Source organism: Podarcis vaucheri, assembly GCF_965113315.1.
Source record: "Podarcis vaucheri genome assembly, chromosome: 7".
Taxonomy (NCBI): Eukaryota; Metazoa; Chordata; class Lepidosauria; order Squamata; family Lacertidae; genus Podarcis; species Podarcis vaucheri.
This window is the reverse complement of record NC_138765.1, coordinates 73,338,983-73,356,645: the sequence shown is the minus strand read 5'-3', so window position 1 is coordinate 73,356,645 and position 17,663 is coordinate 73,338,983. Positions and strand designations below refer to the sequence as shown.

General features: G+C 45.1%; 1 protein-coding gene across 5 annotated transcripts in view; it reads left to right on the top strand.

The window, feature by feature from the left end:
• Positions 1 to 17,663, top strand: part of PLCH2 (phospholipase C eta 2) — a 300,920-nt gene that overhangs the window by 223,760 nt on the left and 59,497 nt on the right. For all 5 annotated transcript variants that reach the window (XM_082229783.1, XM_082229780.1, XM_082229782.1 and 2 more), the window contains exons 8-10: positions 69 to 189; positions 7,564 to 7,735; positions 14,406 to 14,513. In XM_082229783.1, coding sequence (XP_082085909.1) covers positions 69 to 189; positions 7,564 to 7,735; positions 14,406 to 14,513 — 401 coding nt within the window. The remainder of the gene's footprint in view (positions 1 to 68; positions 190 to 7,563; positions 7,736 to 14,405; positions 14,514 to 17,663) is intronic.

The window sequence follows — 17,663 nt, the reverse complement described above, 5'->3', positions numbered from 1 at the left end:
GCTAATGGATTTATTACAACCCCCCTCCTTAAATCTAAACCTTCTGTTTTTGTTCTTCCCCTTTGCAGTTGACTGCTGGGATGGGCCAGACGGTGAGCCTATCGTCCACCATGGCTACACCCTCACCTCCAAGATCCTTTTTAAAGATGTGATTGAGACCATAAACAAATATGCCTTCGTCAAGAGCGAGTAGGTATCCATGTGGGTGCTATATTTTAAGGATTGGGTGTACCAAGGGGAAGGTCAACCATCATCATTGTACACTGGAATGATTCATCTATTTTGTATTTGTATCTTGTTGTGATGAGGGGGAGTTCTGGGAGAGGACAGATTACCATGTTTGGAGATGCAGGTGTATGGAAATTTGGTTTGGAGTTTCTAAGTTTTATTAAGAGCCAAGCCCACTGTCTACCCAACCACCCCAGGTCTTCATATTAAAGTCTGGCCCCATATTGTCTCGCTCTCCTCCCCCCCCAATCTAACTTTCTTTGCTCATCCCCCCCAACATCCTCTAGTAGAATTATCCCTGTGATTTAGGGAACCAGTGGTGGAAGAGGGTTAGTTGGGCAGCACTAGATTCCTGTAGGCATTATTTTTACAGCCTGTATGCATAGCCATTATCCTTAAAGCCCATGGGATGCATGGCAATTGTAGTTACCTAAGCTTCTGAGTTAAATAAATCAAGTTGGGAGACACCAGAAATTACTGTTCACATGGATACCAGCAGCAATGGATCTGAGCCATAAAGGTGAGGCCTAAAAGGCCTTTGTTGTCATCAGCCAGCCTTCCCCTGAAGGGCAAATTGGCATACAGAAGAGGATGTCGTATGGGTTATTGGCATCTCCCCAGGCTTCCTCTTCCCAAGCTTAAATTTGCATGCAAAAAGGGAAGGGGCCTTCTAGGGTGGAATCTACACACATATTTAAAAACACACACGCTGTGAAGATGCTTTATTTTAAAACGTTTTGAAAAATACATTGGATTTTGCATAGCTCACTGTCGCCATCTAGTGTCACATTTGTATATTGCACTTTACAACACATTTGAACCGTTTTATTTGCAGCTATGTAGCTGAGTACTAGGTTTGGTCTTCCCGAGCTTTCTTAGCTAACTCTCGGAAGGACCCCAAGAAGCACAGGGGGAGCCAATTTCAAGACCAGCCTATCGCTGCTGTTCCCCTTTCTCTTTTTCCAAAGTCTCAGGAAAGCTTGGCCTAATGTGATCGTGGGGATGGGGGACATGTAGCACCCCAGATTCTGCTGGAGTACAATTCCCATCAGTCTTAGCCAGCAAGGCTAATGGTCAGTGTTGATGGGAGTTTTAGTTCAGCTCCCTCTGTTTGTAAGTAAGAAGGCAGGCCAGGGGGATATTGGTGGAGCATATTGGTGGAGGATATTGGTGTTTGACATAATGGACCAGTGACAGGCAAGCTCCACTGAAAACATGACTGCTTATTAGCAGGTAGCTGACAACCCAGCTGCTTGGCCTCCAAACTACAGGGTATTTTGTCAGGCAGGAGGCAGAAAGTCCAAAAGTGACATTATCCAGATGGCAGAAATGCATCCTGCTCAGATGGGATGAGATTTGCTGCTTCTGAATCTAGAGTCACTCAGATAATCAGAGAGAGAAAGTGGGGCAGGGATGCCTTCCAGATTTTTTATTTTTATTTTAACTTGTCCTGTTTGTCTGAGAATAATGGGTCTCTGTGTCAAGGTAAGTTCCTGCAGCCAGTGCTTTTGCAGCGGCTTCCAAGAGTGTGTGGAGAAGCTCTTTTATGTGACTTTCCTCTTTCTGTGCTTTGATTCTGCAAACTTAAAGCTGTGACAGCAGTTCCATCTCCTCTCACTGTGCAAGCCAGAAGGGCTCAGGATATCTTAATGGTATTTGTAGTACCCTCGCTGGACTACAATGCACAGAATTAGAAGTGCTATTTTTCTAGGAAAAGAGGAGCCAGAACTCACCATGAATGCCTCCCTCGTTTTTTTAGAATGGCAGTGGCGCCCACCTGAGAGGTGCTGGAACTGAGCTCTGGTGAGTTCCAGCTGGGGGGGGGAAACCCCTGAGAATTAGGAACACGAGAAAATCTGTCCGTAACCCTATCTATAGTTGAGACTCCTAGGATGTAAGGCAGGAGGCCAACAGTAGGTGGAGCCACTTCCAATGACAGGCATTCTAGTTTTGCCGCCATCTTCCTCCTTGCTGAGTTTTAAAACGCTGAGACTGAGGAAGAGGAAGCAGACAAGCAGTGCCATTCTCTGGGGCTGGGTGAGGACACTGAGGTTGATGGGGCAGTGCCCCAGCTGCCCTGCTGGACCAGATGCTACTGCCTATCTAGCTAAGCGTCCTCTTTCCCCACAGTGGTTAACCCAATAAGGAGCCTGTAAGCAGACTGTTTAGAACTTCTGAACCTTCCTGCTGTCCCACTCCAAATCAACTAGTATTCAGAGGTAGACTGCATCTGAACCTGGAGATTCTGTGTTGTGACTAGTTGCAACTGAGAACCTTATCCCCCATGAATTTGCTGTTTCAAACTATCTAAAGTATATACTCTTTTTAACGATGTGCTGTGCGAATTCTTTGGGAGATGGGAAGCTGTGGCAGTCAGAACTGTTACAAAACAAGTCTAAATTTCATAGTGAAGGCATACTGTCAGTGCAATCCTGAATGCATATGACTCAGAAGTAAGTCGTGGTTGCATTCAGAGATAAGGATGAGGCTGTAGCTGGAAGGAGCAAGGAAGAGGAGTGTAGGGTAATCCAAAATTATTAGCACTATTACTAATTTCCATAGCACAAACATATATAAAACATACCTATGCATTGCACAGAATTTCAGTTTAAACCAAAAGAGCATAAAAAGAGGTTGCAGACAGCTGTTTTTTGAGCATCCATTTTGATTTATTTGCAGGGAGACTAGATAACATTGGCTATTTAGTGAGCATTTGCCCTGATTTGTTTATGCAGAGGTTATTTGATATTGCATCAACACATGTGCTTTCTCATGCTTTCCAGAATATTTCCCCTCACTTTCCCCCATGCAAAAAGTCTGATCTTTTGGGCGAAGTGGCTTTGTTGCGCTTTCCCAATTGGTTAATAATAGTGGGGCCCCAAATGTGCTTGCATGCGACTGGTATCCCAACACAACCGTAGCGACAGTCTGGAAGCAAGAAAATTCAAGCAGAATACATTAAACAAACAGAAACGTTAAAAACGGTTGATCTGCCAAGAAGGCTATAAAAACTATAAATCATTTTCTGAAGAAGGCTTGGTGAAATGACAAGTCTTTAGTTGATGCCTGAAGCTCTGTGGATTATACCAACTTGATTTCACTAGGGAGAGAGTTCAATAACTCTGGTACCATTGCCGCCACACTAAATGCACAATTTCTTGCTGAGGGTGCCCTGACGCTGCCAGATGTCAGTGGAAAATTGCAAAGATAGCATACACAGCTCGGTTCCTCCCACTGTATCTTCTCGGTGGATGTCCAAACAGGCATCTGTCTCACTTACCCTGTGTACACACTCCTGTTAATTCTGCACCCAGTGCCCACCCATCTCTGGTTTTGAAAGTGATGCATATATGGCGTTAGCTGCAACCCATATCTATCCTATTGTTTTCTTATGAAATGCTGCATTTTGTTGCATTCCCCCACCCCCAAACCAGCTTCAATCCAAATTGAGAAAAATGAATGACCTAGCTGTGTTCCAAGCTACTAATGGGCACAGCCTCAGGCCACGTTCCCTGTGAAGAGGTGTTGACAGTTAAACCATTCTGAGAATTGTAGCTCCATGAAGGAAATTGGAGGTCTCCTGACATCACTCAACACCTTTAACAAACAACAGCTCCCAGAATTCTTTATTATTATTTTTTTGGGGGGGGAGAAGCCATGACTGTTTAAAGTGGCATCTTCTTAGTGCTTTACATGCATTATGATGTGATTGTGGCCTGAGATTCAGCGAAGAGGGTAAACTGAGCTGCAGCAGGTACTGAGCCCCATGCCTTTTGGCTAAAAACACCCACCTCTATTTATTTTTGTTACCTTGTGCATAGCAGTGTGGGTGTAGCAGGCTTAGTCGGGCATGGCCGATTTAGTGGAGATAACAGTAATGGCCTGCGCTGGGCAACTGGTGTGGAATTGCCTTTCCATCATTCCATCGTCTCACCTTGAATCCACTTTTCCTCTCAAAGCCGTATGATGAGCTCCAAGCCATATGGAGCGCTTTCAGTGCCTAAGCTCAGAGAATCCAAAAATAGATACTGAAACCCCAAAGAGAGCCAGGAGATTGATTGATTGGCTTGTAAAGTCTGTCCTTTACAGTGTGGTGCCAGTGCTGTTAGACCCGGTTAATGACTCTTCCCTGGCGGGAGACTGTGGCTTTCTCTCTGTGTGTTTGTGGCTTATATTTCTAAATATAAACACCAGCAGAATTCTCAGGTTAAACAGTCAACCCCCTGTCCCCCAACCCTGGGTTGTAGCCATTGCTTAGTCCTACTCAGAGCAGACCCTTTGGAATTAATGGAGATGACTAACTCAGGTCCGTTAAAGTCCGTGAATCTATTCCGAGTAGAACTTAGTTGTATACATCCCATTCTTTCCTGGAAGTTCTCAAACTATGATCTGTGGGCTAGGGACAGGCAAATCTGTCAATTTTCTTTTCTGAAAATGCCCTTGGCACACTGTGTGGGGGGCATAAACTGGTGGAATCTAAGAACCCCAGTACAATTTGCTGAGTTCAGGGAGCAGGGCTTCTCTCCATAACTGGTGAAACCAGACTCAATTATGCAAAAGAAAAGCACTTCCGAAATTTCTCTCACTTTGCATAATTTATACCTAATGTGAAGTTCAGGGTATTTCTTGGCTTGGAAATGCGAAAATGTTTAGCACATACACAGTACCCACTAGGGTCAAGCTCAAAGTCTGAAGGTTTTTTACTTCTGGCTGAAATCTGCAGGAAGTGAAAGAAATTATCTTAAAAGTTCAGAATGCTGGCGGTAGAGATAATTTTTTGCCCTCTCCTCTTTTTGGTTGCTGATGCCTGTTTAGCAACAGTGGTAGTCAGAGGCTAACCACTGCTATCTGCCCCCCCCCCCAATGCTGAGGTCAGTGTTTTTCCAGGGCACTCTGGGGAGCTGCCTGCCTGCATTTTGTCCTCACAATGAGTTGTATCCAGCACTAGTTCTAATCAAAGTTAATGAACATGACTAATGAACATTGAATTTAATGAACTAGACTAATTATCTGGCCCATTGAGACTTGGTTGGATACAACCCTATGTCTGTGGGCAGTCTGGGAAAACAAAATGGCATCTGCTAGCTGATGTGATAAACTTTGCCAGCACCAGGGATAGAGCTGCCCTTCCTACTGGCCATGCGGCTAGAATCCCATTTTGTCACCTTTGAATGCAAACCCTCAAAGTGTCTCTATTTTCCAGGGACGTTCCTGATTTAGAGAAGCCGTCTAAGTTTCTGATTTGATCCCGGAATGTCCTGCTTTTCCTTAGAATGTCCCTATTTCCACTGTAGAAATGTTGGAGTGTATGGCGTTATCTGACCCTTGAGCCGTCTCAAGGCAATCCTGTACAGTGGTACCTTGGGTTACATACGCTTCAGGTTACATACGCTTCAGGTTACAGACTCCGCTAACTCAGAAATAGTGCTTCAGGTTAAGAACTTTGCTTCAGGATGAGAACAGAAATTGTGCTCCGACAGCGCAGCAGCAGCAGGAGGCCCCATTAGCTAAAGTGGTGCTTCAGGTTAAGAACAGTTTCAGGTTAAGTACAGACCTCCGGAATGAATTAAGTACTTAACCCAAGGTACTGCTGTATAGGGAAGTTTTTTGTGTTTTTTAAAATGTTTAATGTTTAATGGTGTTTTTATATATGTTTGAAGCTGCCCAGAGTGGCTGGGGCCACCCAATAAGATGTGTGAGGCATAAATAGTGAAATTATCATTATGGAATGGGACGTCCCTATTTCCATCGGAGAAATGTTGCAGGGAGGGTATGTGAATGGGACAGTGAAATAGCAAGGGGTGGGGAAGAGGACATCTTCACTTGGCCCTTACCACTGCCTGCAGCCCTAATAGACAATTCTCAGGGCAGTAGTGCAAATAACAATGCATTCAGCTCAAGTGAGCAAAACGACCCAAATGCACATTTATGAAGAAAGTGGTGAGAAGAAAACAGCCACAGAGTGTGCTAAATTCAAGCAGGTCCTTCTGTTCCTTTCCTGTTTAAGTAGCCTGGTGGCTGATCATAAGCAGCCTGGATGCCTGTGCAGGGAATAAATTGGGCAGTATTTTCAGCTCTTTCCCCAGCCACAGTCTTATTTATGAGATGCTATCTCAGGTTTTTATCGCCTCTGAATACTCTGAGAGTCCTTTATTTGCAAGAGCATTTTTTGACTTTTTTTTTACATTTAAGCGAAACAGGAGAGCAGAGGAGGACAAGCCACAAGGCTTGCCACTATCATAAACGTGATAATTAAGGGATATTCAGGGTGGTCTCAGAGCCTGCCAACAAGCTGCATACAATAAACTGGCTCAGGTTTGGAGATAATGATGGGCACTGGAAGTAAAAGGAACATGTGGCTTGCTTTGTTTATGTGATCCATTATCCAGTAGTGCCGACTCTTTTAACTCATAGGAGGTAAGATGGGTACTCAGGGAGATGGAGATGACTGCTAGGGTGCACTGCACAGAGGAGGCTTCCATTGGCCCTTTATCCAGCTTGGCCATTCGGACTGGTAGGTTGGAATGCAAGGAGCCCAGCAGTAGGTGGTGCCACAGTCAATTCCTCCTCCCTGCTGAGTTCCATAAGAAGCAACACCGAGACTGTGGAGGAGGAAGTCGACAAGCAGTGCCACCCCCTGGACTGCTTATAAGTATGGAGGCAGACAGGTTGGTGGAGCAATGCCCCATTCTCCCTAACGTACCAGCCTCCACTGGTTGGGACCCAGTTTTGGGTAGAGGCAGTATGCGTGCCTCTGTTCTGTGCCCAGGCACACTGCCTTCTCTCAATCATACTGGATTTTACTCTACATCCATGTCTCCTCCATTAAAAGCAGGAAATGACCAAACAACACAAAAAAATCCTGTTAAATCTTACCAATGGCACCATCTGCTCCAGCATCCTCTTCCCACAGTGGCCAACCAATAGGCATTTGAAACCTTGTCATTGAACAGAAGCTTGGAAGTGGCTTTTATATAAAAGAAAACATGAAATTCTGACCTACTAAGCCAGGGATAGTCAACATGGTGCTCTCTAGATGCTGTTTGACTTCCAACTCTCATCATCCCTGACCACTGGCTATTGTGGGATGGATGGGAGCTGTAACCCAACAACATCCAGAGTGTATCACATTAGCTTTCCCTGGACTTAGTGACCACCATTGTTGGTATCTTCATGGGTGCAAACCGAGAACACCCTTGTGTTTGGCATTTTGGGGCTGGAACCAGAAATGTGGCTGTTCATCTGCAGAACAGCAAGTGATTACAGGGGAAAAAATCCTCGGATGTGCAGCTGAACCATTTTCTCCTTGTGTGGGTTTGCTCTCCTCCTCCAAAGGTACCCTGTCATTTTGTCAATCGAGAACCACTGCAGCGTGGGGCAGCAGAAGAAGATGGCCCAGTATCTTATTGAAATCCTGGGGGACAAACTGGACTTGTCTTCCGTGAGCAATGAAGATCCCACGAAGCTGCCTTCTCCAGAAAGTCTGAAAGGGAAAATATTGGTCAAGGTAAGATGTCTACTATATATTTTGGGAAGCTATTGGTTTGTCTGTCAGTTATACACTATATTAAGATAAAATAACCACATTTTGCAATTACAAGCTGTTTTGAATCAAGGTGGTGGGTTGAACCTTTCAAAACTGCACTGATTTTTTTGTAGCATCTTAAAGACCAACTAAGTTAGTTCTTGGTATAAGCTTTCGTGTGCATGCACACTTCTTCAGATACACAGATACAAGTGTGCATGCACACGAAAGCTTATACCAAGAACTAACTTAGTTGGTCTTTAAGGTGCTACAGGAAGGAATTTTTTTATTTTGACTATGGCAGACCAACACGGCTACCTATCTGTAACTGATTTTTTTGGTTTCTTAGAATTCTTAAGCAACACTGGCTATGTGACTATTACTATATGTATATACACAGAGACACACTTTTGCTTAGATTTCTTCCAATGTCTGTGTGTGAATGGAAGCCTCAGTATCAGGCCATCTTCCAGCCCGAGACTACTCCAAATTTTAAGATTCACAGTGTGTGCCTCGGCCGCTCCTCTTTGCTGTGGCTGCAGCCAGTGTAGACCCAGCAAAGGTTTGTGCGTGTCTAAATGAATAACCATGGTTGACTGTGCCTGAACTGCCAGTGTCTCTCCGGAATCCTCCTAACATCAATCAAACTCTAATGGCATGTAGCATGAAGCTTGTGAAGTTAGCCTCAGGAGAGCCAGTCGAAGTGCTGCCGTTGTAGCTTCCCCTCTCGTTACTCTCCTACGTGCCGGCCAAGCAGTCCTCATTGCCTCCATCCTTTTGTTACGGCTAGCTGGTGAAGTTGTTGAATGGAATATCCCCTGGAGTGGTGGCAAAGGTTGTTGGTGTTATTGTTTAACTCTCTTTGCAAGCTGCCTGACATTTTGATAGACATTTGAGGGCAGCAAGTGAAGTACCCTCTGGATTTTTTGGGGGTGGTGGTGGTGGGGTTTAGGAGGCAGTGAGTTAATATATCAAATGGAAAAAGTAAAAAAATTCCTTCCAGTAGCACCTTAAAGACCAACTAAGTTAGTTCTTGGTATGAGCTTTCGTGTGCATGCACACTTCTTCAGATGTGTGTATCTGAAGAAGTGTGCATGCACACGAAAGCTCATACCAAGAACTAACTTAGTTGGTCTTTAAGGTGCTACAGGAAGGATTTTTTTTATTTTGACTATGGCAGACCAACACGGCTACCTATCTGTAACTGGAAATGGAAAAAGCTTCGCCTATTGGCCAGGCTAAATGTTGGCTCAAATGTTCCCAGTGCCTGAGAATGGGGGCCAATTTGGTTTTGCAGCTATGTTCACTTTGTCCATTAATAATAATAATAAATAATAATAATAATAACAATAATAATTTATACCCTGCCCTCCCCAGCCAAGACTGGGCTCAGGGCGGCTAACACCAGGTATAAAAACAACTGATTAAAATACAACTTAAAAACAAGATTAAAATACAACATTAAAATGCAGCCTCATTGCAGAGGTGAATTCGATTTGTGAAGCTTGAGGTAGTCTAGGCACTCCTGCAGCTCCTTACTATTTTGGGCAGAAGGGTGTCTCTGGCTGCTGTCCCCAACCTGGAGCCCCCCCCCCAGATTTCTTGGACTACAACTCCCACCAGAGCCACCAGCATCACCAATAGTTGGGGTGATGGGAATTGTAGTCCAAAACATTCCTGGTTTGGGGAACACTAGTCTACTGTAACTAGGACTCAGCTGGAATCTTCTCAACAGTAGCACCAATTTGGCCTTCCCATAAATCTCAGCTGATTCCCCACCCACTCTGCACCAAAGCTCTTAGATATAATGATAAGTCTCATCGTCTCTTCAGTCTTACTATAGTAAGTTTACAAGCTAAATTAAATTATAGTATCTGGGCAAGAGCTTGCAAATGAAGATGGCATTCAGTGTTAACCAAAGGTACTGGGGCTTTTTTTTTGGGGGGTGTATGACATCCTTGGGGACATGGGTGGTGCTATGGGTTAAACCACAGAGCCTAGGACTTGCTGATCAGAAGGTTGGCGGTTCAAATCCCCACAACAGGGTGAGCTCCCGTTGCTCGGTACCTGCTCCTGCCAACCTAGCAGTTTGAAAGCACCACAAAGTGCAAGTAGAAGAAGAGTTTGGATTTGATATCCCGCCTTTCACTCCCCTTCAGGAGTCTCAAAGCGGCTAACATTCTCCTTTCCCTTCCTCCCCCACAACAAACACTCTGTGAGGTGAGTGGGGCTGAGAGACTTCACAGAAGTGTGACTGGCCCAAGGTCACCCAGAAGCTGCATGTGGAGGAGCGGAGACACGAACCCGGTTTCCCAGATTACGTGACTACCGCTCTTAGCCACTACACCACACTGGCTCTCAAGTAGATAAATACTTCCGGCGGGAAGGCAAACTGTGTTTCTGTGCGCTGCTCTGGTTCGCCAGAAGCGGCTTAGTCATGCTGGCCACATGACCCGGAAGCTGTATGCTGGCTCCCTCGGCCAGTAAAGCAAGATGAGCGCCACAACCCCAGAGTCAGCCACGGCTGGACCTAATGGTCAGGGGTTCCTTTACCTTTATATGACATCCTAATAAGAAAGAGGTTGTTTAAAATTTTAGTTAGGGCTGCAGCCAGGTTGCTGACAAGGAAGTCCCATAGCACCTCCATTGAGAGAGCTGCTGTAGCAAACACTAAGCTGTTGGGTGCAGTTCAAGGGTTTTGCTTTTAGCATTTAAAGCCCTAAGCAACTTAAGTCGAGGTTACCTATGGGATCACCTCACCCCATATCTGTGTGTCTAGCAATTGTTTTCCTGAGCATACCACATGCCCTAGCGGTGCACTTAGCCTGTACTTGAGAGTGGGCTTTTAAGTCTCGTAGCTCCAGCCCTCTGGAATCAATTACAAGCTGAAATTTGGTGCCCAGCATCCTGATGTTTAGGCAATCACTGATCCCCACCACCCCATTTTGTGACCCAGTCATTTGTGAAATATTAATTGCACATTCCTAGGAATTGTTTATAGTATGTAAGAATATTTTTTTTCATTCTTTTGGGGGAGGTTGTAATATTTCTATTTCATCTCCTTGTACACCACGTTGGCTGTGAAGCCGTTTATAAATTTGTAAAACAAATAACCCATCACAAATGCCAAAGACATTTTTAGATGCAGAGCAGAAGCAAAACAAAAGATCTCTAAACTATCAAACACTATATGCTTTGCATCACTGTGGGAGGGCTGTTTGAGACGGATATGAGCTGTGATGTTACCTGGAAGAAGCTAGCCCTGAAATAGAAGGCTGTGGCCTTTAAGGTATGAAACAAAGACTCAAAGTACAGACGTAGGTCTTTTTCACATCTACTCTGCTGCCAACACAAGTTCTTATGCAGGTTCTAGCTGTCGTGACTCCTCCCTGCAAAATAAAATCTTGGGAACTGTACCTTAGCAGAGCCCTGGTTTGGAGAGTGGGGGTACGCACATGGAATTCATATTGTTGCCCCAAGATACATGCATAAGAGGCTATTAAGCCCTCTGACATTCTGAGCACATAGTGACACTGTCATGCTAACAGAGGAGAATTTCTCTTTTTTATATAGCCTTAACTATGCCCTGTTAGTCATGGTTATCTATTTTTTTCCAAAGTAAAAAATATATATGGAGCATTCAAATCAAAATACTTGACAAACCTGAATATTTCACAGCACAGGTTAATTTTCAGGCAAAACCTTCTTTAACAGGCACTCAACTGCAAAATCAGCTGCTGGACAGACATTATAGAAGTTTCTCCCATTTAGCCTCCCCACCCCCATATAAAAAAATTCGGCCAGCAACAGAGGGTCAGCATTGCTGGTTACAGCCCTGGAGTCTTAAAAAAAAAAGTCTTGGCCCCAAACCTGATGGATCTGTTTGTCTGCCATTTGTTGGGCTTTATCCACAGGTGGCGCTGTGGGTTAAAGCACAGAGCCTAGGGCTTGCCAATTAGAAGGTTGGTGGTTCGAATCCTGCAAGGGGGTTAGCTCCCGTTGCTTGGTCCCTGCCCCTGCCAACCTAGCAGTTCAAAAGCACTTCTTATGCAAGTAGATAAATAGGTACCACTCCGACGGGAAGGTAAACGGCGTTTTTGTGCGCTGCTCTGGTTCTCCAGAAGTGGCTTAGTCATGCTGGCCACATGACCCAGAAGCTGTACGTCGGCTCCCTCAGCCAATAAAGCAAGATGAGCGCTGCAACCCCAGAGTTGTCTGAGACTGGACCTAACGGTCAGGGGTCCCTTTACCTTTATCCACTGTGAGAGGCTATTATGACTTAAGATGTTATCTGACTGTGCCAAAAGGAATAATAGAATTATAGTGTTGGAAAGGGACCTCAAGGGTCATCCAGCTCAACCCTCTGCAATGCAGGAATCTCAGCCAAAGTATCCGTGACCAATGGCCACCCACCCTCTGCTTAAAAGCCTCCAAGGAAGGAGGAAAGTCCATAACCTTGCAAGGAAGACTTTTCCACTGTTGAACAGCTCTTACTATCCGAAGGTTTTTCCTGATGATTAGTCGGAATCTCCTTTCTTGTAACTCCAAGTCATTGGTTTGAGTCCTACGCTCCAGAGCAGGAGAAAACAAGCTTGCTTCAAACTTATAGCTGTTATAAGAAAACTTAGAGCTTTTTTTTTTAAGCAGCAGTAGTAATAACAACAACAATAATAATATAATAACCCCCCGTAATAACACCACCACCCCATAGTGAATGGGGAGGCACACAACTTAGTTTTTTTTAAACTGAGATTTGGACCTGGATCAAATTGGTCAGCCTCCCAAGACAGAATCGGACTGTTTCCCATAGTGCCAAATTGAGGTCTAAAATGAATCTTGTGGTCAGTGCATACTCTTACTGGGAGGACATGGGTGGCGCTGTGGTCTAAACCACTGAGCCTCTTGGGCTTGCCGATCGGCAGGTTGGCTCCCATTGCTCTGTCCCAGCTCCTGCCAACCTATCAGTTCGAAAGCACTGCAAGTAGATAAATAGGTATCACTCCGGCGGAAGGTAAATGGCATTTCTGTGCACTCTGGCTTCCATCACGGTGTTCCATTTCGCCAGAAGTGGTTTAGTCATGGTGGCCACATGACACGGAAAGCTGTCTGTGGACAAACGCTGGCCCCCTCAGCCTGAAAGCGAGATGAGCACCACATAGTCACCTTCGACTGGACTTAACCATCCAGGGGTCCTTTACCTTTACCTTACTGGGAATGGATTTCCATCATAAGGAGGCTGCTGGATCAGGCCAATGGCCCATCTAGTGCAGCATCTGTCCCTATAGTGGCCAGTCAGGTGCCTATAGGAGCTGAGTGCATCAGCACTCTCCCCTCTTGTGATTCCCAGGCACGGATATACTCAGAGGCTTGCTGCCTATGGCAGTGGAGGCAGAACACAGTCACTTTGGCTGGTAGGGACAGGACTGTGGGATATGTGGCCCACCAGATATTGCTGGACTGAAACATGTGTGTCAACTCAGCCCACTTAGCATGCTGGTTGGGGTTGGTTGGGACATCAAGGACATCAAGATTCTGCACCTATGCTCTCTATTCTCCCTGTGTATACCACACAGAGCTTGACATTGTTCAGTTAACTTTCACCAAGCATTTTCATCCAGTCTGCTCCTGGCGGTGGCCATTTATAGACGATTGAATTTTCAAGTGCGAGAGATCAATGGCAGCTCTCTTGAAGAAATTCTCCCATCTTTGAAGCGATTCATTTAGATGGAGCTTCTGATAAGTACCTGGGATGATTCTTCACTCATAATGGATAACCCAGCACCTCAGGTCGTTCAGCCCTTTTTTAAAGGATTTGGTGGCTGTGAAGATTATCAGTCAATAAATATATATTACCCTGCCTGCTTTGGACTCCTCCATTTTGAGGCATTGGTATCAGAGCAACCTGGGCCTTGGTCAAAGTTTTGGCTCTTCAAAATGACACAAACATTATTAGAAGATGTTGCTTTTTTGGTGCCCAAATGGAGCAGCTATAAATTATGTTCTGCCCAAACAGTGGCATGCTTACATGACAGGGTTGTGGTAAAGATGAAATAAGGGAGATGGACTTATCTGAGTGTACTACCCTGAGCTCCTTAAAAAAGGTAAAGGTACCCCTGACCAACAGGTCCAGTCGTGACCGACTCTAGGGTTGCGCATTCATCTCGCTCAAGAGGCCGGGAGCCGGCACTTATCCGAAGACAGCTTCCGGGTCACGTGGCCAGCGTGACTAAGCCGCAGCTGGCGAGCCAGCACCAGTGCAGCACACGGAACGCCGTTTACCTTCCTGCTGGAGAGTGGTACCTATTTATCTACTTGCACTTTGATGTGCTTTTGAACTGCTAGGTGGGCAGGAGCTGGAACTGAGCAACGGGAGCTCACCCCGTCGCGGGGATTCGAACCACCGACCTTTCGATCAGCAAGTCCTAGGCTCTGTGGTTTAACCCACAGCGCCACCCGCGTCCTTTACCCTGAACTCCTTAAATGGACCCTGAGCTTCTTAAATCGAATAAAAATGCAAGAAATGAATCTGTGCATGTATCTTTCTGTGATTTTTTTTTTTTAATGCTCACTTGGCTAAGATGCCATCAATACAGTGCTTTGTATTGATTCTTATTTCTAGTTTGTGCAGCTTAATTATGCTTTTGCCTCCCAGGGGAAGAAACTTCCAGCTAACATTAGCGAAGATGTAGAGGAAGGAGAAGTGTCTGATGAGGACAGCGCAGATGAGATGGAAGATGACTGTAAACTGATGAATGGAGATGTAAGTATTACAATGCAGAAGGGGGCCCTTAATGCAAAAGTTGGTGCAGAGTGGAGTTGGGACTGATCTAGTGCATAACATTTACCAGTGTTAAAGCTGAGTAAAGGTGTTTCTGCAGGAATTGGGGTGGGGTGCTTTGTTAGCTGTGAAGAACACCCTACCTTTTATGGTGTAAAGTTGGATGGGACCATGAGGGCCATCTAGTCCAACCCCCTGCAATGTAGGGAAACTATTGCTCGAACCCATGGCCCTGGGATCAAAAGTCTCATGCTCTACCAACTGAGCTATCCACAGGGATAAATGGCATGCCCTACTGAAACACCCCACACATCTTACCCCACAAGAACCCTCTTCACAGACACACCACTCCAGACTTAAACACACACACACACACACACACACACAAACCGCCTCCCCCTCCAGAAGATTTGCTAGGAGGAAAGTGGTGTTCTCATGGTGATCCAAGGCTGTAGATCATGGTGAAAGAGATTTACTATGGCAATATGTCCCTGTGAACTACATGCCACGTGCTTAGCCAGTCAAACACTCAAGCCACTAGCCCATACTACCTGCCCACTTTGCACTGTGCCACTGCCATGCTCTTATCCAAAGTATCCAGCATTTCCTGGACTGCTAAAGGTTGCCTGTTTGAATGTTTGCATTTTTCAGAAGAAAAACAATACTTCACCACAGATATTTTAAAAAGGGTTCCATTCTACTGTCTCCTTGACATGCTGTTTTTCCTATGTGGTAGATTTCTTCGGGGGGGGGGGTTCTGTGGGGTGCTATTCAAAGGTGCAGTGATAACAGTCCAGGAAAAGTTTTGCCTCTGGGTTCTCCTGAGTGTTTCCTTGGAGGACAAACTTTTTAGACCTGCGCTGTACTGGAGGCGGGGGCTTCTTTTAGACCTTGTCAACCCAGCTATCAGTTCTTTTGTGATGTCTGATGTTCCCTCTGATGACTTTTTGTCTCCTTTTCTTTCCTGACCCATTGCACCCTTTCAAAGTGGAAGGTATGGTAAAAGCAGATTGTCAGTCATAGAGTTATAGCCTGCTTAGCTTTGAAGCAGTGTAGAAAATTGCTGCGTTACCAAACCACAGTTGTGCTGAAACAGGGGTGGGGTGGGTGAGAGAGATACTGGGTGGTGGTGTTGTGGTCCTATCACATTGGAACATTAAAATACTCAGCAAAACTATGAAACTCAAATTGTGCTAAATCCAAACAAAACATGCACCTGTTCCTGATCAGAGACCGGTTAAAACTCAGGCCATCGTTCTGTCTCACACAGGTGCACTTTGTTTAAATATTATTTATTCCAACCATTAATATACTGCTTAATAACAATGGTTGCTAAGTGGTGTACAAGCGGCTTTATAACGATGATAATAAAAATCAGTTTAAACTATAATATCAGAATTCAGTTTAAAATGCCTGGTGGGATCAAAAGAAACATCTTCAATAGATGCCAGATGTTTGCCAGGGAGGGGGTTGCTGGCTGACCTATAGTGGAAGGAAGTTCCATAAAACTGGGGCCACAAACTTGGACAAATGGCTGCTGGTGGATACGAGCCACACATCTGAGCAACGGGCTCACATCCTGTGCGAACTGATAACTGTTCTTGGCAGGACAAAGTGCTTGCAGGAGGCGTTCCAAGTCATACAAATCTGGAAGAAAGAAGCCTGGCCATAAACATGATCAGGACCATGAATGCTGGAAGGTTCAAGATGGATGAAAGGAAGTCCTTCTTCATGCAGTGCATAGTTACCGTAAATGGTGGGAGTCACACAGACCAGGAAGCAGCAATAGCCACCAACTTTTGGATGGCTTTAAAAGAGGACTGGACAAATTCATGGAGGGTAGAGGCTGCAACCTGTGATCCAGCAGGGTATTCCTATGTTCTTATGGTGCGTGTGGAAGGATGGGCGTAGCCAGGCCAAGTACTTCAGCACCAGGGCAAGGGACCTGTGGCCATCTAAATGTTGCTGGGCTGGAATCCCCATGATTCTTGACTATTGGCCATGCTGGGCTCATAAGAGCTGCTGTCTAGCAACATCTGGAGGAGCACAGCTTCTCCATCCTTGGCTTAAACTTCCAGTTATGGACTGGAAACTGGTGACTCAAGAGCCTCCAAGGCTCCTAACCTAGGAGCCTTCTGGAGAGCTTCCCCACTGCTTAGCATCAGGACCTCCTCCTTCTGGACAGCTCCCTTTGTCTGACTTGCAAGGCTGCAACTGTGTGAGGAACCCCCTCCCAGGTTGCTCACTAGGCTAAAAATGCCAGCATGAGGTTCAAGCCCTAGAAGCACCTCGGAGTAGAAAGTAATTTTGTCTGTTTTCTCAATAGCTTGCGCAAACACTATAGAAAATCAGTACTTAACCCAATTGAATCTGTTGCCATTTGCCTGCTGCAAATCTTCCTGGGCTTCACTCAAGCACCAGCCTTTAGCAAGGAGAGGAGAGGAGATGAAATTTCATTTTCCTTTCTCCCCTTCCCACCCCCCACAGAAAAAGAAAAGAAAAAGTCTTGGAGGAAAGTTGGGAAGACGAAACTAAGGGAGGAGAAATCTTCATTCCTTCTGAAGGGGCCCATCTGTATTGTATTAATGTTTCCTTTTGATTTTGTTTAAATTATATTTTTTTAAAAAGCCGGAGCAGGGACCTTCACTTTGTGTTGCATCTTTGTCTTCATTAGCTTTCAATTTGTTTCATCTGCTTTAAAAAGAGAAAAAAACAAACAAACCAAAACTTTATGCAAGCAACATCTGGGTTTCCAGATGCGTTTGACAGGCCCTTCTCTTGAACGGCACTTTGAAAGCATGGAAACTGACAGCTGATATTTTGATACCATTAATCCCCATTCGGTGGCTAATTAAGAAAGCATAGGCTGTCTTCTTCTGAAGGTGCAAGTTGCTTGGAAGTTAGAGCCAACAGGCAGGAAAGATGCACACATATTCCTACTGTGCATCATATGCCATTTAACCCTCTTCCAAGGAAGTCGAAAACCAGGCAATTTTATGAGGTCGTTTTCTACCCTGCACAACTTCCAGTGTAGTAGAAAATCAACACTGGGTAAAATGAAACTGATAAATACAGTTTATGGTATATTTTTTCTAGCCAAAGTCAATTCACACATGTTTCAGGATTGTAAAG